At 38.0% G+C, this 26,109-nt stretch overlaps 1 protein-coding gene across 1 annotated transcript in view; it reads right to left on the reverse strand.

Moving 5' to 3' along the window:
* Window positions 1–1,580: 1,580 nt before the first annotated feature.
* The window catches only part of PAH (phenylalanine hydroxylase), a 37,064-nt gene continuing 12,535 nt past the window's right edge, over window positions 1,581–26,109 (reverse strand). Inside the window, exons 3-13 of the mRNA XM_063308504.1 lie at window positions 25,801–25,984; window positions 19,204–19,292; window positions 15,568–15,635; window positions 9,271–9,467; window positions 8,865–9,000; window positions 8,271–8,340; window positions 6,823–6,879; window positions 6,214–6,309; window positions 4,264–4,397; window positions 3,695–3,810; window positions 1,581–2,852 (exon numbers count right to left, since the gene is read on the reverse strand). Coding sequence (XP_063164574.1) covers window positions 2,809–2,852; window positions 3,695–3,810; window positions 4,264–4,397; window positions 6,214–6,309; window positions 6,823–6,879; window positions 8,271–8,340; window positions 8,865–9,000; window positions 9,271–9,467; window positions 15,568–15,635; window positions 19,204–19,292; window positions 25,801–25,984 — 1,191 coding nt within the window. The 3' untranslated portion in view covers window positions 1,581–2,808. The remainder of the gene's footprint in view (window positions 2,853–3,694; window positions 3,811–4,263; window positions 4,398–6,213; window positions 6,310–6,822; window positions 6,880–8,270; window positions 8,341–8,864; window positions 9,001–9,270; window positions 9,468–15,567; window positions 15,636–19,203; window positions 19,293–25,800; window positions 25,985–26,109) is intronic.

A 26,109-nucleotide genomic window follows, 5' to 3' on the forward strand; every position in this document is an offset into this window, starting at 1 on the left:
AGTACATGTAGGATTTTATGAATATTCACAATACTATTTAGGGTCTTGGACGTTAGATCAACTAATTGCAATTTCATTCAGAAAAATGTGTTCAAGAAAATCCCAGAAACTGGAGGGTGAATTCCAGAAAGTTTCCCATTGGTGTAAACATAGAAATGTAAACATAGAAAGCCCAAATACTAATAAGAATCACAGCTGTTGACAATCCAGACACCATAGATTTCCCTTTTCAAAGGAATTAGTTGGTTTTATACTGAACAAAAATTGCTTCAGGACATATACTGTAAGTCTAATCCATCAGTCTGTCTCATAAAATCTGAATTAGTCATTTCCTCAATTGGTCTAATGAGATTACTTTCAATGAAAAGTGGGCTTAAAAGTATTAATTAATTACATTTTAAAATGTATTCTTGCATTCATCCCTAGGTTGGCTAGTATTTGTTGTTGCTTATTCGTTCAGTTGCTTCCGACTCTTTGTGACTTCATGGACCAGCCCACACCAGAGCTTCCTGTTGGTCGTCAACACCCCCAGCTCCCCCAGGGATGAGTCCATCACCTCTAGAATATCATCCATCCATCTAGCCCTTGGTCGGCCCCTCTTCCTTTTGCCCTCCACTCTCCCTAGCATCAGCATCTTCTCCAGGGTGTCCTGTCTTCTCATTATGTGGCCAAAGTACTTCAGTTTTGCCTTTAATATCATTCCCTCAAGTGAGCAGTCTGGCTTTATTTCCTGGAGGATGGTCTGATCTTCTTGCAGTCCAAGGCACCCTCAGAATTTTCCTCCAACACCACAGTTCAAAAGCATCGATCTTCCTTCTCTCAGCCTTCCTTATGGTCCAGCTCTTGCAGCCATATGTTACTACGGGGAACACCATTGCTTTAACTCTGCGGACAACAGCCCTAATCCCAGGTGATCTTTTAAGTAAATTTGAGCTGTAGTGACTGCTTCAATTAAGGGTAACATCCGATCTTAATTAATTTGCCCTTGTTTTTTTCCCACTACCTTGGGAAATGTGGACATAATTCAGCCATGTTGAGCAGTGCTGTCATATTCCATGAGTTGTAAGGAGTGCTTATTAAGACCCTATTAAGTGGTTTTCATATTGCTACTAGGCAGTGAAATCTTAAACATCCAATGAAGTTTAATCCCAGATAAAGAATGTTATGGCTGCAGCCTACAATATATTTATTTAAAATACTAACTGGATCATATGCAATGAAAACTATGTGGTTCCTCATATATCTGTTCAGCTTATCTTCATAATTTGTTTTTTGTATCAAACATATTATGCAAATAGAAAATCCCATTTTTCAGTAACATCAACCTAGTTCAAAACATAGCCTCCCCTTCACTTATGGATTGCCAGATTATACTCCATCTCTTTATAAAACCACTTATGCATATATAGTAACAAATCTTTTTATTACTCCCATTTCATCCATCCCTGGTGAGAGGAGGTAATCTTATCATGAGCCATCAAAATTTCACTGAAAATGAGTTTCAAATATAAGTCAATTGGAATTAATATATTAATTTTAGAGAATAACTGTTACAAAAACCATTAGGTTCCATGCACAGAGATAGCAAATGTATTATATTTATTTCAAATAATTATACATTTTAAATGTTGGGTTAAAAAAATGCAATTGGCACTTCGTTTTTATTCTACAAATTAGGTAGCAATGAAGAATTTAAATGTAAGTAGTTGTTCAAAATGTTTAGCTTTACATGAGCTAGTGTTCTATTCATTTGAATAAGAATCTTTTCCAGATAAGAGTATCAATGTTTCTGCCAGTGAAGTGCCTCTATCAGCAAAAATACATCAGTAGAATATGCAGACCAGGACATAATTGTAGATGGGATATAAGTAGTGCAGGAAATAAATATATTTGCACAGTATGCTGGAATCTTCCATATCACAATTATCTTTTTCCTGATAGGTTGCCAATGGTAGAACCCTAGTTGAGCAATTTAAAATATTTATCTTTAAAATATTACACATTACTATCCAATAATATATGATATCTAACATCAATATAATTTTCACACCTGATCCATAGATAATTAGTGCTGTAAGACAGTAAAATAAAGACTTCAAAAGCTGTGGATAGCAGGTAGAGTATGGCTTCTTGAATTCTTTCCAGGGCTGCACTGGAGATTTGTTTCGAAAATGGGCAGGGGGTGTTTCTCTGAAGCCCTGACCTTATGCAGCCATTTTCAATTTTACTCTTTCTTTTGCCACCTCTTCTACACCAAATTTGGTCCCATTCCATATACTTTCAGAGAGTTGTCCTGTTGACAGAATCTTGACCACCTTCACATGATTTCTTTCCAACATTATGTTGAATGTTGAATGTTGAAAATAATAAAAGCTGATATTAAGTTGATTAAATGCACTTCAGAAAAGAATAGCTCTTGTATAAAAGATGAATTGAGTATGCTTATCTCTTCTACTATCTTCCTGCATTTTGTTTTTTCAATTATATAAGTTGCATTTGTTTATACCAGGTATTACTGTAACAACATATAAATACAGTAATATAGAAATCATATTTGAAAGGCCTAGCTCCTACCTAGAGTTATCTATATTAATTTTATAGACATTTATATGATCATATTGAAATCAGGGGAGGGGAAATTATAGGTATATTAAAATATTACACATGAGATATTTGTTACATTTCTGCACTATATGTTAATTATGGGCAAACTGACTTTGTTAAAAGAAATGTTTCTTGTTTGTTATAAGGCATCCCTTTTGCCATATGGCTTTCAGAACCCACAGGAGACGCCCAGAAGTATCTCTTTCACTTTATCTTCTGGAGAGCATTGCAAAGAAGCTCCATTTCACCTGCAAAGAAATCAAGAAAATAAATGTTTTACTTTGCTCTAGATTTATTACATTTGCATGCTAACTTTTCCTCCATGGAGTACAAGGTAGTGCATCATCCCCATTTTACCATGACAGTCAAGATAGTGACTCAGAGATTGCTGGGCAATTCCCCAGTCTAAGATCAGCATGCTAACCAAGCCTACCTCTTTGTTAAAAGTATGATATAGTACAATCTCACTGTCATGGGCAGAATGCAAGGCACCCACTATTCATGTTGACAATATATGTGTTTGGGGGAAAAGTTCTGCATGACTTAGGACGAAGAATAACAATGAGGTGGTCAACTGTGCTACAGCTGTAGATTTATTGACTACAGATTCCATACAACATAGAAGCTCTCAGTCACACAAGATTCTTTTTGTGCACAAACAACCATTAGTAACCTTTTTCAGATCTTGAGCTCAGTACAGGAAGCTGTTAAAGATATTGTTTAGGCTGATAAACAGCAGAAATGGATAGTCTGCAAAAATACATGCATTTGGAAACTCCTCTGACTTCCAGGAGGGAATGAATACGTAAGTTTCTGCAATCCAATCACAAAAGTGTTTTTTAAAATATGCTACTAGAATTGGAATAGAGAGTAATGTTTTCAATTTATTACAAACATGGAAGTCATGATACTTGATTCTAACCATCTCACATGGTGCCCAAAGTTTCAAAGTGCACAGGAAGTCAAATGTCCATTTCTTTGTATACAAGGATCTGTTAGCTGAATAAAAGAAATGGGCAAGACACATCTATAAGAGATCCCTGGTGAACATCAGAGCAAACCCATCCAAATGCTGAATGTGAGCACTTACTGCCAATGGCATCGGCTAAATTCTTTAATTGCTTAATGTTGTCCAAAACTTCAATTCTTTCAGTATACGGATTGTAACGGACTGAAAATGGCCGTGAAATCGTTGAGGCATATTTTCTGTGGGACAGAGCAAACATTTAAATGCAGCCTTTTGTTCAGTTTTTTGTGAAATGCCATTCTTTAAAGCTGGGAAATCTAAATTTTATAATTTGTTTGAAATGGAAAGATGAAAGGTAAAGCTGAGAACTTGTGCAATAAATGAAAACTATTATGTGTATCTTAGAGGCGGAGTGTGAGCTATGCCTTTCCTTTGATATGGGGACAAAACAGAGATTGTTTTGTTTGTTTATTTGTTTTCACTTTTTCATGTACTTCCTGCAGTCTCAGTTTCTCAGTCTTCTCTTGTTGTGTATCCCTTGCCCCCCCCTGACCTATCATTTACCTCACAGGTGAGCTTTTATTAATAACTTTATAACTCCTTCTTCAAATAAAAAAAATACTAAGGTCGCTGGCATATTTATCGTACTGATATCCATGAAACTACTTGCAAGTAATTTAACCAAATCCTACCTTAACTTTTGTTTTGCATCTTCAAAACTCTCAGCCACATAGTAAATAGGTTGGAATTCAGTAACTGGATATTTTTGGATTGCAGTCTTTTCCAAGATGAGAGGTTCAGTGACAGGTTTATCTGACAGAGCATACTAAAGGAAAAAGACAGAAGGGTTTTTATTTTAAATAGAAATGATTGTTTAAGTAGTTTAAAGTTTAGGCCACAGTTTATTTATTTATTTATTTTTCAAATTTCTATCACCACCCATCTCTCCCGAAAACGGAACTCTATCCCCTCAGTTTAAGCTTAATAAGTTCTAATAATTCTTTCTAATACTGAACGTGAATGGGGAGTGCCATTGGACCGCGATCAGGTATACAGAGAAATGTTTTAGAGGTGTAGAAATGCAAACAAATTGAACTAGAGAGTGAAAATATCAAGTCAAAACAAACAAAAAATCTGTCTGAGTGCTGAGGATCCTCATAACCACAGAATTAAGAAAAACACTGAAAAAAAGAAAATATGTGGCCGTGATGGAATGCCTTTGCAGAGTGAATTACGTGATGGCAACCCCAAACAGGAATACTCCATTTAGAAGGCAGGATACACTCCATTTTTTCTTGCAGTATTGTTTGATCATTTAATTAACAATTATATTCAGGATTTATTGATGCCTTCATGTGCTGGAAGAAGATCCACCTTCTTACATTAGCATTCTCCAACCTGACAATCTCCGGATGGAATTGGAGTAAAACTCCCATTATTCCCAAACAGCAAGATATTGGATAAACTGCCTGGCAATTACGAAGATTGTAGTTCAATACATCTGAAGCCACCAGTGTCATGTTCATCGTTTCGATGTGCATTGTACATTGTAACGTTTCGCATGTCAGGTTGCTGATACGTGTTCTGTTTGGGAGGGGCTGTGCTGACTCCTTCTGCTGGGGTTGGGAGCTCTACCCAAAACTTATAGTCAGGCTCCAATCACTTCTGGCCAGTCCTTTCCCACAACCAGCATAGCCACAGAGGAATCCATCCAGTTCAATAGGACTGAGATTGATCTTCCTGGAACAGGTAACAACATAGTTTCACAACTAGAATATCCTTATTTTGTTCATTTTTCTAACATATCTATGAGAAATATGTCAATCTCATTTCCACTCACGAGAATCAAAATAAAAGATGGTGGCAGATTCAAAACCTACCCCTCAAAATACAGATGGAAATGAACCTTGAACCCACTCTGGCTCCTTTGACAAATTTATTTCAGGCACACCATATACTCCAACATCATCATGCTTTTTTCTTTCACATGAACCCCACAGTCCATAATCAGCAGTCTGATGTTATTTCTGAAGAGCCATAAATAGTTTATTTGTTGATTGATTGATTGATTTAATCAGTGTATATCGCTACCCATCTTGCAGTTGTCACTCACACCTTTTTTTTCTCTCTCTTTTCTTTAATTTTGAAAGGGCTGGGGAGGGCCTGCACAGCATGGTATCTTTCTTTCTCCAGAAGGCATTAAGGAAGGGAGGAAGAGGGAGCCGTACATGATCTCTGTTTGTCTGTTTATTTTTCTAGGACAACATGTCACCATGAATTTTGGCTCTTCCAGGCTACAGGGTGCTGAGTCTGTACCCGATACTCCAACACTGGCAGCACTCTCATGCTCAGAATTAGGCAGAAGAGGGCTTCCTTGTTGAGGGATGACCTGTTTTGGAGCATTCCTCTTTCCCACAAGAGTGGAAAATAAAGAGATGGCTTGCCCAGTGATGGGTTAGAGTGCTTTGAAAATATGGATAAGAAGGCTTTCAAGGACCAAGAAGATGACAGGAAACCAGAAAGAACCTACCAAATTTAAGTTGTGTTGCATTCGAAACAAAGCTATATAAACATCACTATGCCTAACTTTTAATTTGCAGAAAGATTCACCAACTTTATTTGCAGAAATCATGAATCCATACTTGCAGTTCACCAAATGATGACAACAGTCCAGCACCATAGGCCTTAATCTCATTGCCTTCTTTACAGAGGCCAAATTCCACAGTAAACCAGTAAACCTGATACAAGGTAAGACACAGAGATTATTGTTAACTGTTGCTTACAGAGTTTCAGACGATGCTGAAACAGGGCTCTGTGTTAAATAAAAGAAATAAAGTGATCCAAATAAAAGAAAGTTTTGTTCTATGAATAGTGCATGAATGGACACTTTCTTGATGAGTCCATTATGAATTAATAATGATTGGGTGTTTATTTGGCTAGCAGCCTCACTCTCTTTGCATATAGCTAACCTTCAAAGTGCTATTTGCTTCACCTGCATATAAGGTGCCAATGCATCAATAATTATAATCTTTTAGGTAATACTGTACTTTAAGCTTATGAACACTATGGTAGTTAATGGATTTTAAATGGTTAGCTACATTAATAGTATTGTGTAACATATTTCTCATGTAAACTTGAATTATTTTCCAAGGGAGAGTTTCAAGATAATCCTGAAACCAACAAGCCTTCAGCTTTCATTCCATATTAGTTGCAGGATGTGACTGAAGATGTTAACAGAATTCAACAGTTACCGTTGCAAGTTTCTCAATATAATCATCTGGAGCTCCTAGAGAAGCCAATCCAATTTCCTGTAAAAGCAAAACATTTTCAGTTTCTTATTTTTACTGTCATCTATGCACACACATCCTTTGTGCACCTGAGAATGAAATAATAGGGGGAGAAATTATCAAGAAAATCATTTCTCTTTTCTAGTTGTAAATTGTATTTCCTTCCAACGTTGGTTATTATGGTTATTGTTATATATGTAACTTTTAGAGGAAAAAAACACATGTGCAACACATGTAAAAAGGGGGTGTGCCTTCACTTCCATGGCTGCAACTGCCTCCTTTAAAACAAGTCCTAACAGTTTTGCTTTAAGATAAAGATTGGACATTTCAATATATTTAAAATTATCCACTGTATATTTCAAAATGCTACTGAATCTTGACTTCATATAAAATAATCTTTACGATCTCAGCAAGTCCTCTAAAAGGATGATTTTTAAGCCATCATTCAGATCACTTGTCCTTATCTAGGACTGAAACACAAGTTACAAACTCAGGGGCTTCATTCATATAATGTGACAAAATTGTATAAAATTAAAACCAGGAGCCTATTTTCTTTTTTTAAAAGACATACTTCTTAACTGCAGTAAAAATGACTGAACACAGGGCTCTCTTTCTTTAAGATCTGATTTTTTTTAAACTGAAAAATAGAATACAAGGGAATTTAGAAGCATTTCAGTTCCCAAAGTGCAGTCTATACATCAGGCAGACAGCTGTTTCAACCCTTCTCCTAGCCATCCTCCTCTGCTGCTTTTTTTCCCTTGGTGCTCAAAAAAATGGTCCTGTCCAGTCCCCAAAAATCCTACCACCTGTTGCCTCAGCAATCCATCCCCTCCAGGGACAGCCTGGTGGAATTGCCCTCCAAATATCATTGGAGAGAACTGCACTCTTAACTTTGGGTTGGTTCTAAACTGCAGGTTTTAGTTTTCAGCAGTGGGTGAGCAGGACATGCAAACCCCGACTGTTGGATGAACTATATATGGAACAAATCCTAAAATGGGTTAATTCTGTAATTAGGTTAGTAGGCAGTACAAATAGAATCAATCTGTGACTCTATAAATACTTTGGACAATAAGACTTATTTCCACAGAATTGCACATAGGAATTTATTTAAATGTATTGGCTGCCCAACTCCAATGGACTCTGGGTGGCATACAAAACTAGGGGAGAAAAACATAAAAACACCTAAAAACATTAAATCAGACAGACAGCCCAGAATAAAATGATCTAATAAACAACAAAATCAACAAAACAAAGCAAAACAAAACAGGGTAATAAACATCAACCCCAGGCCTGGGACCAAAGGCAGGTTTTCAAAGATTTCTGGAACCCTAGGAGAGATAATGGATTATCTCCTGCCTGAATGAACTCTCCTACTTGTCAACTGTCAACATTAAAATATAGCTTTTACTTACTTGAGAAAACTGAGCAAAACTGGGATCAGCAAATAGGGGGACATGTCCTAGGAGTTCATGGCAAATATCACTAAAATAAAATATAAATCAGTATGAAATCATTCTGATAGGATGTATTTGTGAGAGGGAAAATATATTGTAATAATCCTGTTATTTCAATAAACTACTGCTAGGAGAAGCAATGTGAGGTGCTACAGATGTTTTGGACTTCTTTCAAGCTTAGCCAGACAAAGGCAAGAGATTGCAAGAATTTTGGCCAAAGATATCTGGAGGACACCAGATTACCTGATTTACCTTGCTAAACCTATATATGAGTAACCAAATTGAATGAACATTTTCCTACCATGACTCCCTTCCCTTTTTTCTTTGTTCTTTGTTGTGCCAACTTATAGATTTATGCCCTCTAAATAAGAACCAATCATCTTTGGAAAATAATCATGCACATTGTCTACAAACAGACTATAAAGCCATATGTACAGTACATTTCTGCCTTGTGCATCAAAACGCCTTGGTCCTCTTCCCTTTTGATCATACATAATATTCCAGGCTTCCAGCTATAATGCAACTGTACACTTTTCAAGAACAAATACGTACGGTTCAGGTGTATACATTGGTTTTGATGAATGGCGAATGTATTGTGTAGAGTGAAATACTCTAAAAGCCAAGCCAGCCAAAAAATCTCGAGACGAAAGAAGACCAGCCACAGGCCGTAAGCGAAATCCAGTGCAGCCTTGAAAGAACAGAAAAGTTCTAGATTACCATGTTTTACCATGTAAAAGTTTTAGATTACCAAAAGTTCTCTTCGACTGGTAAGTTCTAGATTACCATGTGGCTGAAATCATACTCCAGCTTTAGCCATGTTCTAGGGTTCATGTACAGCATTCCTACTCAGAAATCACTGAGTTACTTATTCCTAGGAACATATGAACAGAATTGCAGCCTGACTGTTTCTGATACATGAGCCATATTTATATCAGACTTTCAACCACTATTTACTTACTTTTCAAAAAATTTGAGACATCTTCAAGCTGGGGAATGTTATCCTCTTGGTAGCCACAGTATTTTTCCAGGAGTGGAAACACATGATTGTGTTCATAGCAAGCATGTGTAGGATAGAGAGTCTTCAGTTCCCTAAACACTATCCCCCAAGTCTTCTTCTCTTCCTCAGTGTAAGTCACCCTGGGTATAGTTTGCCCACTGAAAGGGAAATCAAAACAAAAAACAGCTTGAATTACAGGAAATGCATTCTCATCCTTACCAACATCAACACCAGAAAAGCCATTCAGGCATTCAGTCTGATCTGCTGCGGCAAATATTTACAGGATAGGCAGGTAAGGCAATTGTTATAATGAATGTTTTGCTAAAATGTGTTAGTGCACATGTCCTTTGATCCTTCCACTGTATAGTCAAACAACTTTATGCTAAACTTCAGCCAAAAAAAAACTACAACTGCTTAGATATCAAATACAAATAAAACACATCAAAGGTTCATGTATGCTAAAATTCTCCTTACTGTTAAATACCATATTCTACTCCTGGTTCAGGCAGCCCACTTTGAGACAGTTTAATTATTGCTATGGGTTTATCACATGTTTCATACATTGATCCTGTTGTGAAATAATTGCATTTATCACATCTGGGATCCTGATCATTCTATTCCAGCCTGCTACAGCCATATGAAGCGGTCTTATATTGGATCAAACTAATATTATGCTGAAATCTATCTTACCATTTCTGAAAACATTTTTCATGAGGAAGAGGTTGTTTTTTAAGCTTATTATCAGATACTTTTGAACGTTCTTCCACTTAGAAGTGGCAGAGGGTGTTACTGCTGGGACTGTTGCTTTCTGCTCACCTATCTTTCCATTTCTCTAAGGCAGTGTTTCTCAACCTTGGCAATTTTAAGATGTGTGGACTTCAACTCTCAGAATTCCCGAGCCAGCATGGCTGGCTGGGGAATTCTGGGAGTTGAAGTCCACACAACTTTAAATTGCCACTGTCTAAGGCCTTTGTAGCTGCCCAAACATTCCAGTCTAAAACCGGCCGATAGGATATTCCATTAAGATTGAGGAGACATGCAGAAAGCCAGGGCTGATACAGATCCCCAAAGAGACAGTTGCACAATGAAAGACAGGACATTCGCAATCATTCCTTGGTCATCATATAACTTAGCAAATCAAGAACATCATGCTCCACCCCTTGAAATTCTATGGGAAATCTCCATTGAGATAAATTTTGAAAACAAATTCTCTTTCTTCAGAATGAATTAACGCTGGAAGAAAAAAAATGCAGAATTTTTCCGCACAGCATTAGGTCAAACTATTTACACATGTCAGTATTTTCTATTCAATATTCCCCAACTTGGTGTTCACTTGCAGTCTTGAGACAGCAATTTCCAGAATTCCCAGTCAGCAGGTGGATAAGGTAAATAAGTGCACAAAGCAACCACAAGGGATTTCAAACCTACTCTTATTATAAAGAGAGCAGAAAGTGTTCTTTGCAACTTTCTGGAGTGTACACACTCATCTCTTTTGCCCCATGAAGAGAATGGCATCAGGTTTTAAAAGGCTCAGAGCAAAATGCTTTCTAATGGACACCTCCTTCTGATGGACTTTTAAAAAGCTGTAGCAAACAGGCAGTTCTCTACACAGTTGGCCCCTAATTCCTACAATGCTCCAGCATAGCTCATCTGGGGTACCATGGAAAATTTAAATATTTAAGAAGATGCAGGGAAAGTGTCAATGAAGAACACTGCTGGGATCCCTGAGGGTCTGATAGCTACCTGGAGATGCTGTCTCCCTCATCCATGGCACTCTCTTATTTCTGATTGAATTGGATTTGGGAAAAAGATCAACTCCCTCCAAAACACCTGTTGGGGATTAGTTCTAAAGGAACACCACCACCCTTCCCAACTTCCTTCTCATTGTACATGCAGTAACAGTTTGGCCTAATTTCTCCCTTGCTGTTCTTGCTTTGCAGCTTTAATGATCCGAAGAAGAAATAATCTGATGTGCATGTCACAGACACCGAAAATCAGGCCCTTGTACAAAGGGGCTGGCTTAGCTAAACAATGCCTTCAATCTCTCCTGGCCTGAAAACTGGGGTGCTAAAAGTCAGCTCAGGTAATGGCTCAGCAGGAATAGCAGATCTGTCTCTTTCCTAAAGATAGCTCCCGAACGGTCATCCTAGCTCTGTCTTGAACCCAAAAGGAATCCTTTGACTTGCTTGACTTGTTGCCTTGACATTAAAACCAAGGGAGGTCAGCTCCTCAGAAAATAATTTTAAACATGGACAGGCGATTTATCTAAGCCTTTCTCCCACCCTGCCCGAAATCAAAGCTCCTTTTCCAGCAATTTAATAGGGTTTGTGGCACCGCAGGGATAATGCGAGGGATTTCTAAAGTGGCAGCTCTTTGTCAGAAGACAAGTGATACCCCCACCATTCCCTGTCCCTTCACTTCAGCCTGAGCCTAGGGCAGCCCCCTGATAATTGTGCAATTTACTGTGTCTCTGCACCAGTCCTCCTTGATCTCTGGAGCCTTAAACATGATTTTGAATGAGTTGGTGGGGTGGGGGGAGTGATGAAACCACTGTGGTTTCTATAGCATTGACATTTCTCATTAATCCTTAGGCCACCTTCGTGGGCCTAAGAAAAGAGGAGAGGTTTAAGGCTCTGTCAGACACCAATTTGAAAGCTGCTGAATCAATAGACCAAGGCTCAGGGTGGCAGGTGAGAAAGGAGAAACGAAGAGGAGGGGGTATAAGTGTGGGCATACAAGGAGGGGGACATAAAGATGAATGACTGAGGGTCTTAAAAATGAGCCACACAACACCATCCTGAATTATCCCTCCTGTTCTACAGATTGTCCTTGATAAGACTATAATTTCATGTTCACAGCTTATTGTTTGCATGTTTATTGTTTTCCTGTACATACGCACATGCACGCAGTAAATGCTGCACCATTCCTGATTACCTGTTTATCCTATTCTTTTTTGAAGGAGCTCCGTGTGACACACCCAGCTTGCCCTATTTCATCCACACAGCAACCTTGGGAAGAGGGTATGGTGGAAAAAAAAATCACCCACTGGCTTTGTGACTGAGTAATCATTTGAACCTATTAAAAGCCACACTACTATACCTCATTGCCATGGATCCATGTCAACTCATGGATTTTTAAACCATGTTTTGATTAATACATAACACTACTCCATAAACTATTCCTTATAAACCACTATGGCTAGATTCAGACAGGTTACCAAATCAAAGCCACACAAACCAGAAGAGTCAACTCTTGGCTCTAAAATCCATTTGAAACTCATCAGTCAACCTGCTGCTGTCTTAGGAGGCTTGCTTCTTGTGTGGCCTAACCCTGGTACTAAGAAAATATTTCCAAGGCATGAAGCAGTAGGTGCTCTTCTCCTATAGCTAAAGGAGAAATTTTTACATCATTGGCAGTGTTCACACAACTATATCTCAGTTTAATAAGCTAAGATACCAATGTGACTTCCCTCACAAGTACACCCTCAGTCTTCCCTTGATTGATGCAACCAGCCATCATGGATCCAGAGCCTCTCTTTAAAGATAGTTCCTAGTTTTATATCCTGGCTTGTTTCAAAGCAAGCTACATTATTTTCTAACCCTAACAAAATGGAAAATTGTGTATCTCATGACTTCCTGCCTTTGAAAAGAAAAGGAAAAGAGATTTCAGGTGCAGATAAAATCTATATGAGTTCATTAAGATGAGCCTGATGGTCATTCATGCATGTTGTTCAACATAGACTGAGTCTATACCACACAATACATCCTAAATCTGAATTAGCAAAGCTCAGTGTCTGTTTTCCCATAACACACTGTGATGTCCATTCAAATAAATCATATCCTGGCTCATCATGTAGGTCTGGTTCCCACAACATGCAAAGACAGTAGCTGGGCTCCTACTACATATTAGCCAAATCTATTTTAGCCCCCACTCCATAACCCCATCTCTTGGAGCTGCTGGTATCAGCTTCTCGGTAATTCCTATAAAAAAATCAAGCCTGCTTTTCTTTAAAAGTTTTCCCTGTTCTGTCACTGAGGTTGAATGTGCATTCAATATCCTTTCTTTTTCTTTTCTTTTTTGAGTGGGCCTTTGACATCCTTTCTACCACTTTGCCAGTTTTGAAGCAGAAAACACTAATGCCCAAAATAGGCTTCAATAAGTGTTTAAAAAGAATTCCCTCAAATGAGGACCTTCACCCCACCCAACCCACCCCCATAAAACAGGCAGGCAGGCCAGTCCCTGGCCATCCCATCCCAACCCCTCTGCTTTATTGACTAATACGAACTGGTTGTCTTGTGAATTTCAGATGAATCCTATTTGAAATAGGCAATAAATAAGTGAACCATCTTTAGTTTGGCACCTCAATTTATAAAAGCTTCTGATAGTTAACTATCTGGATAGACTGGATGAGAAGAATACAGTCTTTCAACTAGCAGACCACTCAACTGAAATTTCAAGAGGTGTTGCCAGGTTTTACTCAATTGCAATCACTACAAGGGGATCTGTAGCCTAGCTTTGATTCATGAATCAGTGAATACATTTGCCCACAGGTGTTGGGATAATTTTTTTAAAAATCATACATTTTTTTGATTAATTTTCTTTTCTTTTACTTGTTTTGCCTTTTCCTTTGTTGTTAAGTAAATGTGTTGTTTAGATTATTGCTCTTTGGTCATATACATAAATACAGGTATGCAAATTATTGGTAGATATATAGATCAGTCTGTACTTCCTGTTAGTCACCAATAGGATTTAATTATCAAATTGGATCATGCACAAAATCAGTACCAGACTGTCTCTCCATTCCCATAGTCCAGAAAACAGTGTGAAAATTAACCAACTCATTGAACATTTTATAATGCAGCTGGAACAGTGACGATAGTCACAATTAGATCAAGACCATATACAATGCATTATTTTAATCTTGCTCATAGTCCTTGCTAGAATGCAAATTATACACACTCCCCTCCTCTCCCCTGTTTAATGTGAAGCATATGAGATGCTGTGTTATTTGGTGCCTGGGGCTTTGTAGTCGCCTCTGATGCCGCAGCACAATTAGATAACAAAGCTTTGTGGCGCTGGAGCATGGTCCTCGTCTGAATGCAATTTATTACCAGAAGGCTGTAATTTGGGGATAAATGCAGACAGAGGAGGATCTAAGAACAGAGGAGGAAGAAAGCAAGCAAGGGAAAATAAACATTTTATGGAAAATTTGGCTGGAGGAAAATTTGGCCTGATGGTCCATCTTATTTGGACACTCATTGAATTCAGATGGGCCCCATATGAATGAATCCAGGATTCACATGGTATCTTCTCCCCTCATTTGTTCTGGTTTGCCTTTTTATATCTAATTTAATAGCAAACTATTTATTTAAACTTTTCCTCCTTACATTCCTTTGATTTCAGAATGTCTAAACTTCCTTTCTGTTCAAAGACTTCCAAGTCTGCTACAGATGAAAATGAGATTTTTCATCCAGCATGATGCTTCTTTTTGATAGATCATAGCATGCTGGATGTTAATTTAACATTCTAAAGCACACTTATCCTAAAGTGAAAGGACCCATAGATGCTCCTATGACCTTACGGATTTAAATTCAGCTCAAGAACAAGACAAATGCTTTGACAGTACAAGTAGTTCAACAATTAAATCAAGTACGTATGGGGAGAGTGGGCTGACCCTCACTGGAGTTCTTTGGCCAAAGATTGAGGAACAAGACTCTGTTCTATTATTCTTTGAACAGCTATATGCCTGCTAGTGGTCTGGAGTTCATTCATTCTTGTTCTATTATTTGATGCTGCAAATGACAGCGTTAGTTGCACATCCATCTCAGCTATGAGGCCAGTTCCTCAGCATCTTCAACAAAACAGTACTGTTGCAAAGAATAAGCAGGGGGAAAGCTAACGTTGACTTATGAAGTATCTAATATGCTCCTTAATCATTTCTAGATAATTCAAGATGCACATTTCTACAGTATGCAGTGTTATGCAGTGTTCTTATGCAGTGTTCTTCAAACTTTCTCACTGATTACTAAATAATCATCCAGCTGACTGGTGGTTGAAGAGGCAGAAGCCACTGCTGAGGCAGTGAGGGGCCCTGGCCAGATGATTGATGGTGAATGTGGGGAGGCTGTTGTGGGCCATCTACTGGACTCTGTAGACTACCAGTCTGTAGACCACTGTTTGAAAATCACTCATCTAAAGAGTCACCTATTTTATGCCAAAGAAGACAAAGTTATTTTAGAAGGTAATGTGCACACTTACTGCCTGTAGTTGTATGCTATGTCTGCAAATTCCTTTCTTCTGGCCCGGTAAATTGGATCTTTGAAACCCTGGAAACAGATAATGAAAAACATTGCTTTGTGAGCTTTTAAGACACAATTTAAAGAAAACTGATGTATTGCAAGTATAAGGGAGGGGAGTTAATGGTCAAGATCCACCCAAAGGTTCAAAGACCTGTCCTAGGCATGTTCAATACAAATATGCAATAGTGCAGCCCCTGTGAGAACATAGTTACTTCATATTGTTTTGAAAACATCAATACAGCACCATCCCTTTCCCCATTTAAATGACCTTCCTGAACAGCACTGATTCACAAGTAACTGTTTCCTATACAAAATGCATTTTGTGTGCTGTTTATCAGCTCGGTGAGACTTACTCCAAATAAGTGTGTATAATATTGTAATGTTAGATACCAAAGAGATTTGACAGGATGGGCATGCTCCAGGTCTGCTCTACTAAACAGTGTCATCTGGCAGGACCTAGGAAGTGTGCGTTCTCTGCCACAGTGCCAGCCCCCTAGAACCGCTTGCCCTGACATTCAGATGGCCCTGACCCTCCTGGGTTTCTGTAAGGCCTTGAGGCTTGGTTTGTCCCCCATTACTGGGCCAGGGTGGTGGATGAGCTGAAATAGGTGGAAGGTGGGCTGGCCTCAATTGTGTCTTGCTTCTTTGTTTTTACTGCATTTGGGCTTTTGTATTGGTTTTAATCCTATGTTGGCAGCCCAGATGAGGAATCAGTGAGTTGTGGGGGGGGGGCATATAAATTGAACTAAATAAATAATAAAGATATTCTCAGTATTTGTAATCACACAGCAGTTTTTATTTGTTTACTATGCAAATTTATGTGGCTGCACATCTAGGCATCTAGCAAGCATAAAAACAGAAACATCCATATAAAAACATTAGGAAAAAACCAGTAAAAATGCTGGCTAAAAATCTGTCCACCATCCAAAAGCAGAAATCTGGTTCCATTAACATCCTGGTCCTAAGGCCTGAGGGATGAGCTGGATTTTTAAGGTTTTACAAAAGGGCAACAGGGTCAGGGACATCCTAAACCAGGAGGGAAGCTGTTCTACAGGGCAGGCACCATGACAGATCCCAGATGACTTTGGCGCTTACGGAAACACACTGCTTGGTTGTACTAGTATTCTAAGCAATTTAAAAATGATGTTTCTAGCCTAGTTTTTATAAGTCAAGGAATAATATACTTACTATAGAAAAATGACTGGAGAGAAAATGCCTGCTTTTTTAAAAATGAAAATAAAAACAATCCATGCAAAATGACAACATATCATGATTAAATACAGTAATAATAAAGATGATGATGATGATGATGATGATGATGATACAGTAAATTATATCAGAAGAAACACTAATGACTGACAGTTGTCAGCCAACCTGTCTATTCCAGAGTCCTGTGTTTCTTAGCAGAAGCCAACCATCCCTTTCTAAAGAAGGAAATTAAAAGGACGATATCACTGGCAGATATGGTTTTGGAAGATATGTAAAAGAGCTACTGTTATTTGAAGTCAAGAAGATACAGAAGTCTCAAGGACCAAAACAGGGCATGGCATTGGGCCCAGATACAAAATGGAAACTGGTAAAGCTGTATTAGAAATAGCACTGTATTTCCTTAGTAGTCCATGTACTGATCAATAGTTGGGTGATGGCATAATGATGATAATTATATATTAGGAACTGGTAGCTTCACTTATCCTACACAGGACAGATTAATTGCCCAGGATGACGCTAAGATCTAAGTGGGCTGAAGCAAAATTAATATAGGTATTGTGGAAATTTCAGATATTTCCAGTTTAACTTATTACAGGCAATATCTCGGTATACTTTTGTTTCTCCATTCCAAACAACAACAATAACAAAACCCTACAAGAAAAGGGCCATTGTTAACTGTTTCTAGCAGTTGGGTTTGAGATGGATCTTTCATTGGGATGCATTATCTTTTGTTGATAATTTCATCTTGCTTTCAGTGACTGTGCTTTTGTATCTCTGATATTATTCACTCATTCTTCTGTACAATGACCCCATTCACCCTGCTTTGTTCTAGGACTCGACCAAATATTGTGTGTGCCAAATAATTATATGGGGTACATTATTCATTTTAGATTAAACTAGTGAGCTAGTGAAAGGCTAATCACTCTTCCTCAATTAGTGTAATAGCAGTATTTTTTCCTGCATCCTGTATAATTTATTTACAAGTACCCAGCTTCAGTTAAATTAATAGTGATAATTGTTGGCTATACTACATCTTCTGACATCAGAAGGATACAGAATGTTATTTTCCTGATCAGTGAGTGGTAAGCAATTATGTGGTCATTCATTCAAAATTTTATTTGCTACACAATGGTAGTACGTTGTGAACATTTCCTTCTCTCTCTGTCTTTCTTATCTAGTGGGGCCTTTTTTAGTAAGGCCCCCACCTTCCCACCCAAAAAAAATATTACAATCACCAGAAGCTGTCCCTTGCCTTAAATTCTCTCCCTCTCCCTCTCCCTCTCATTATTTTGGATTTCTTGGTAGAAATCCCAACATACATACTGTAATTTATGAAAAACACAACACACAGCTACTGTGGAGGTTTGCACATGAGGAATATATTAAAACACCAGAAGCAAATGTTTAGTAATTTTAGAAAGGAATTATTTAGAGGAAGAGTTAAAATGGAAAAGAAAAGAAGGGGGAATAAAGAAGATATCAAATCATTCACAGAGATACAATATAACAACTCTATGAGTATTTCCAAACTATACGCAAGATTCTTTGCAGTAAGGGAGTTTATCTGACCTCCCATTAAGATATTTCTAATACTCAGAGCAAAGCTTCACTTAAATATAGGAATCTGGAGTTAATAAAAACTGCCCCTTGTTGTTCTTCCCAATGAAGTGATAGCTGAGTTATGATATCAGCAGCCTAGATAATCATTTGCACAAAAACTAGATCCACCACTCTTGACTACTTTGAATTCACATGTCAAAAAAAAGTCCAGAGTAAAGGTTATGTGATGTAGTTCTCAGTCCCAGCAACCCCAGATGGCACTGTTGAGCTACAATAGAATTTCCCCCCTCTTCCCCAATCTGGATTTTTTGACCCAGAGCCCTTTAGTTTGTCACACTGCTTAATAAGTAATTCTGAAAGTTATAGTTGCTATACCTCACCAATTTAGGGACTGATGACACATCCACAGAATTACAAGAAATCATACATTCTTTGAAACATCTAGGTTTCTGTTTAATTATCTATATCCCTTTTCATCTGCACCATTCAGACTATAAGAAATTTCATATTTGTATGATCCTGACAGTTTCTTTTAAATCTGCATTCTGTTCTAACTTCACATAGATGATCCATACACTAACAACCACCATTGAAGATCATTGTTCAGGCTTTTGTTGTCTATGGCAATTATCATGGTGCCTTCAAAATGTTCTTTTGGACTTCAGCTCCCAAAATTCTCAATTCTAGAATGGTAAAATCTGAGCAATGCTTACATTTTAAATGTAAAATGAGATTAGAAACAGATATTTTTTTTCAAAGGGGAAAATGAAAAAGTAACTTTCGTTTTCCTTTAACAGATTTTCAGAGTCATTCTTCTCTTTCTTACAGGATGGTCAGCATCCAGTTCTGCTCCATAGCTGAGGATCTGATTGGCAAATCTGTCCAATTCTTGAATAGTTCTTGGGAACCATGGCACTAGAAAGCAGAAAAGAAATATCAGTCATGATTAGCTCCTTGTCACTTCCTAAGAGGGTAAGGAATATGAAGTTTAATTTGTTTATTCAATATTTGCTTGGCATTTGCACTGAAATAAATATAGATAAAAGGTTGGGACTGGAAGTTGGGTTAAAGCCTGGAATTGCTAGACTTGTTCAGTGAATTTTGTCCTGGTGGCTAAGAAAGATCTCAGTGGCTTACCCAATCAACTGGACAAAAATACAGATGAATATGTAGAAGGCCGTTTCTAACCAACTATTTCTCCAGTTTATATTCTGTAAGAAGCAACCATTGGAAAGAAATCAGTAAGGCCTGTCTGAATAAAGTAATTTTTGGTGTAAATTCCAAGAGTAAAAGAAATGTGTTAGAATAGAACTCTTATTGATTGGACCAGACTAAAAGAGATTGAAATGCATCCATTTTTTCTCCTTGGCAAATAGTGCTTGATGGACTTGTATTTGCATTTTCCATTTCCATATTTTTTCAGCTTTTCACTTTCTTATTTTTCAGTTCTATTCAAGTCTCTCCAAGACTTTTGTTGTATTCCATATATGTTTCAGAATATTAATGTGAATAACATCCTATATTGTATATGCAATATCAATTCTGTGCTGTGCCTTGAATATTTGGTATTGTTATTGAACCAGGATCTTAGTGAGGAACATAAACCATCTCTATTTTGTCTATGCGTTGTTTTCATTTTCTACACTGGTTAATTTTATTTCTTTTCATTTGCAGAACTCAAGACTTCCTTCTAGTCCTGATTTAAATTAGCAATACTCTTTTTTTGAGCCACTAGATGGCAGCAGCAACAGCAAATATTATAGCTTTGACCATATTTGTGTATGAAAATCTCTACTTTAAGGACATCCAACCCCTTTGAAGAAACAATTGTGCCCTGAAGACTCGTCACAAAATAATTGGAGCAAGACACCCAGTCGGAGCCACATCTATTATGATCTATCAGCCACATTGACACTCTCAAGTATTGAGGCTTCCGCTATGAATCTGGATGCTCCTAAGACCCACAGTTCTGTACATTTGAGCCATCTAGGTGCTTGAGAGTTAATTTCTTGACTGAAGTCCTACAACTCTAGATGCAGATCTCAAAACATCTCCCTTCATCTTAAAAATGCTCCATTGCTAACTGCATTCATGCAATCCTACCCACATTGCTTGGCAACTTGTAATTAGTAGTGACACATTTAACAGTACCACATTCATGTAAGTAAGCAGCTTGTTGACTGAGGACCTTGTTTCAATTGGGACTTTGGGGGAAAAAGTCCTGCTCAGACTTATGTGTTCTAGGATAGACAGGATCAAACCATAAGTAGTAGGGAAGATGGGTGAGAAAAGCTTAAAGAAATATTTTACTTTCTACCCATCCTGCTGCTGGCTTGACTCTAAATCAACCCTGGATTGTTTTGGGATAGTTGTTGGGATTTTGTTCCTATTTCCATCCCTTCTATGTGTCTCATTTCCATGCAACAGTTAGAATATGCAAAATGTATGTTTAGATCCAGCAAGTAATCTGAGGCATATGGTGCAGCAGCCTTGCTAAAATTAGGTAGAGCTAACCCAGTACAAGCTGTTATGTAGAGTATTCAGTCACTCTGAAGTTATAAGAAGAGGCTGGTTTCCAAAAGGAGTTAATGGGCATTAGCCGAAAGTGTTAAATTCCTTTGTTTGTTTTGCACATTATATTAAATTCTGCTCCCTAAAATCCAGAGTTTCAGAGAGCCTATTGAGAATAAAGAATATTCAAAACTTTGCTACACTTGCATATATCACTGGCATGGTCCTCTCAACACAAAACAGTCTGGTCAGTCAAACCAAAAGACTCCACAGAGCATTGTTTTCTACAGTAGTCAACCAAATGCCTATGGAAAGCTCATAACAGGGAGCACAACATTGTGCTTTATTGTTTATTTCCCAAAAACTCTTATTTCAAGGCACTAGTTTATAGATGATCAACCACTGATGCTCTAATCCTTCATGAGCTTGTCCAATCAGAACTGGTATGTCAAAAGTGGGTTGCATATAGCCAACTAATATCCTTATTTAGACCTTTCTACACATTCTTATGCTTTAGATCTGACATATGTTTTTCCCTTAAATGTTTGGGGTTTTGCAGTGTTATTTACATACATTTTAAACCTACCACTGGAATATTTTCATGGCTTCCGTTGTGGCTTTTGTTTTCATACATAGGTTTGTTCTGATTCCGCCCTGAAAGTGTATTATGGAAACATAGGATGTGCATGTGTATCTGTGCACCAGCTTTCCCCATCCTGGTGCTCTCCAGATATGTTCAACCCTAACCCCCTCATTGTCAGTTATTGCACAACTACAAGAACTTTTGCTGGTTTGGCATAGTTGGGTTTATAGTGCAACATATGTGAAAGATGATATCCAGTTTGGTGTTGTGGTTAAGGCAACAGGCTAGAAACCAGTAGACTGAGAGTTCTAGCCCCGCCTTAAGCACGAAACCAGCTGGGTGACTTTGGGCCAGTCACTTTCTCTCAGCCCTAGGAAGGAGGCAATGCCAAGCCACTTCTGAAATGCTGCCAAGAAAATTGCAGGGCATCTACTTGCCAGCAGTCAAGATTGACTCAAAGGCATGAGAGAAAGACAATGTAATACACACAGTGCAATTTTTTATACCCATACATATCTATTCAGAACTAAGCACAGCTTAATTTATATTATTTCATCCCATGTATAGGATTGCCTAAAAACAGAACATTTTTAGAGCATACTGTTTCTTCTGTGGCTGTTAATGAATGGCCAGTGCAAGCTGTTGCAACACTGACCCTCTGCAGACCTCTGCAGGGTCCATGCAAGTTGATTAGTAATAAATATTGATTTGTCTGCAGGAGGAATAGCAGCATTTTATGGTCCTGCTGCGGACACCCAAGTGGTGACCAACTTACAAGAGGTCAGACGCTTAATGGGATGCTAATCAGCTATTTATATGAGGGCAAGGAAGCCAAAGAGATTCAGAGATTCTCCAGAACTTTGCCCGTTCTGGGGAGGGGTCAGTGACAGGGCTTCAATATTTATGGCCATTTCCAGCTCAGGTTGGAGCCAACTGTTCTGGTCAGCCCCAGGGTCCCCAGCTAACAAGGCTGCCACAGACCCTCAGCTTCCAGCTTGTCTCCAAACAGCAATAAATTATTTGTTTTCCCACTGAAACTGAATCATATTTAATTATTTCATTCAGGACTCCAAGGGATCTAATACTAAGCATATTGAAAGCACCCCATTGTGTTTTCATGACAATGCATTTCAACCCCTTAAAAAAATCCCTTAATTCAGCTTGATTGTCAACTCTGCAGCTACACTGGGACACCATGATAAACCTATAATTTACTACAGATGTTCTGAAGCTTTTGGGGTCAGTTGGCAAACTTAGAATTTTGAGAAGTTGTTATGGGCACTGTTATGACAAAATGTGGCTAACCTGGCAAACTACAAAGGTCCTTTTCATCAGAAGGTAACTTGGTCCTCAGAGTCTTCTGGAGTGGGTAGCCGTAATAAATTTAAATAAACAAATAAATATCCCCTTTATCCTGGAAGGATGCTGTCTGATACGCAGGTTCCTTCTGGCTTTTTTTCTGTGCTGTGTTGGTAGCAGTCTCCTATCATTTTAGTTTTCTAAAAATACTTCCGGGGTTTTGCAGAGCCCTGAAGCATTTTTAACCATCATCGAAATAAAGAGTTAGAAGGGCCAATTCATGCTTGGGCAGGTGTCTTGCTTTGCACTACACTAAGGTAAAGTCTCCTTTGAGTTGTGGTGGATACAACTTGTTAATGGCTGGGTTCCCACAGCACACAGAAATACAACTTACTCAGGTCTATCTTAATCTCACTGTAGAGTGCTACATGAACTCAGCCAGAGTATGAACCTTAGCATCTTTACTCAAATGTCAACTCTATGTGTGTGTATAAGAATTTTGATCATAGTAGAGATAGACTTCTGGTATATGACTCTGCTCAGAGTCCCTCTTTGGGGGGAGATGAGCGGTAGTATAAATTTGAGAAATAAATAAATATAAACAAAAGGTCCTTTTAAAAACAGGGTGGGTGGGAAAGTGTCTTCATCAGCCTTCCCTGCTGTGTGATTGAGGAAAATGTACCACAAACAAATGTTAACCACTCTATGATGTTCCTCAGATTAATGATCATGCTGTTAGCGATGGGCAAATACTCTATCCATCACTATCAATTTGTCACCAAGTCTTCCCCGGCCCATGCATGTATCTTACCATCTGCCCATCTCTTGTGCAGTTGCTATATTGCCATCAGAAGCCAATTGGGCTAAACTTTTTAGACCTGGTTACCCAGTCCTATTTACACAGACACACACACACACACTGTGTGCATGTTTTTAATCTATCTGCTATTTTATCTCTTTTGTTCCTTCTCTTAATCAATCATACCAGTCTCACAAATGTGTTTTTTCCTTTTATTTTGGTCTCTGATTATAAATGAATAAATTTAGATCACACACACACACACACACACATCCAATAGAGTTCATTTACACACACACACACTTATGACAGATCTTTGCTCGTATTCCAAAGTCACCTGGAAACGTATTGATCTGGTTGGCTAAAAGTAAATCATTTAAATAGTGTCACTGTATGTATTGGAGTTTTTTTTTTAATGGTACATATTGATTAGAAAAATTATTCCTTCTGGACTGTCAGACCCATTGCAATTTTTAAAATATATGATCTGTAAGAACATCAGCTTTAACTGTAACATTACCATGTATTAAATCAGGGCTGTACACTTCTTTGTAGCTTTGTGATTATGTGTCTATGTAAACACCATTTGTTAGTATTTCTTACATATTAATCCAAACCTCCAAGGGCTACAGGGGACCTGACAATGATACAATGGTATTGCTGGAGCAGGTGGGGCTGGGATACTTCAGCTCTTTTTTTGCATTTTCAGAGTTCATAGGAAAGTTCAGTAAAATCTGGGGTTTAATGCATCTGTTTTTCTATGGATGGGTGAGGGAGGGATTTTAAAAAGTGCAACATTGTAATTCAGTAGCTTTATTTGTTTGCTTGTTTTATAGGCTGCCCCAATCTGTTGGGTGGATGCCAGATTTTGCCACTGTGATCGCAAGAGCTGCAGGAATGAGGACCATGTGCATCCCTTGGGCTGTGGGTAGCTCACCCCGGTAAAAAGCCATTATATAAATCTGCCCACAATATTTCATCCTAACCAGACTTACTTGAAAATACAACTAACTTGTTTCAATGGATCTTACTAATATGAGTTGCATAATTGCCTGTAAAGTAGAGCCCTCCCACTTACTTCTTTCCTTCCTTACTCTTTGTGGCAGAATTATGATAAAGAGAGAAGAATCAAGATAGCCTTCTAGCTTCCAAAAGTAATTAAACTTTCAATTTTAACTCATTGTGGTTCCCTGACAAGCCATAACATTTTGCCTGTCATGTTCCTTTCCTTTTTTCCTTTGCAATGTCATGGGTAGGACACAAAAGAGAGGATAAGAAGATTATCAGGATTCATTTCAGGGAGATATTATTCCCCTTTCATGTTGCTCCCAGGAAGGAAAAAGACACAACAGACCTAAAGCATTTTAAACCAACCTTTTCTGAAATCCTATTAGGATCACACCTGCCATCTGAAGAAGCCATGATCAGAAGACTTGGATGAACGTACATGAAACAAATGTGTACTAAACATGAAGAATTTAATACTGAAGGTAAGTGAACTGTATTGGTAAGTCCTGAGCTAACTCCTAGCAAGTTCCCCTGAGCATATTTGCTACTAGATTCTATATAGTGAATACAGGTAAGTCATTGGTGAATAATTCTGTGCATGAATGTAGTCTTCTTCTAAGTCTTTGACTCATGCCTTAGAAGCAAGAAATTATAAACATCTCTGAGTTCTTATGTTTTCTTCTTGTGAATGTGGCATGTATTCAGATGTCTGGTTCAGCAACTAAGACAATATAATTGCCCATAGCTGGGCCAATAGAAAAGTAAGAGTAATTGGAGATAGCACTTAGGACCAATGGACTTAGTTTGAGTCTATGTCTATCTTGCTTGCAATCATTCATAAGTCTGTTCCATCTAGTTTCTGTTATCAGTCAGCAGGGCAGGGTGTGATCATTGTTAATATATTTTTGATAACTTAAATATTTTCATAAATAATTCATCCTAAAATATGCTTTTTAATATGCATTTTAACCTATATTTATGTGCAGTATGCACATTTCAGGATATCACAAATGTCTGTCGCAAAAGATAAAATGTGAAAATGTGCGCTCCATTACTTCTTTGTCTGAAATGTGTGAATCAGGCTGGTACACCCTGCAAATGCAAGTCTACTGAACATCTTGAGCATCCCCAGGTGAGACCAGTAGTGCTCCCTTATACAAGAATTGCAATACTAAACTGTGCTGCTAGGATGAATATGGTTATGCTGAAATCTATTTTCTTACCTGCATCTTTCCTTTTCTCACGTGAAAGTTCATGAACATTTGCTCTGATGTCATCTCTCAAGGTCTTGATGATATCTGGAAGGGCAGAAATATTCTTGCTCTCCAAATTAATGAAAAATTCATATTCATCTCTGTTCAGCCTGGAAGGTCTGGATTCAATGTGAGTCAAGTTTATCCCCTTTTCCTAGAAGACAATGCAATAAATAATACTATTTTTTTGCTGGTGGCCTAGAAAGTATCTGAGAATGTTTTCTATGGTCTGCATAGAGTATAAAAAATTGGATGACAAGAAACTTTGCTAATAAAGTG

This window comes from Candoia aspera, chromosome 7, assembly GCF_035149785.1.
Source record: "Candoia aspera isolate rCanAsp1 chromosome 7, rCanAsp1.hap2, whole genome shotgun sequence".
Classification (NCBI taxonomy): Eukaryota; Metazoa; Chordata; class Lepidosauria; order Squamata; family Boidae; genus Candoia; species Candoia aspera.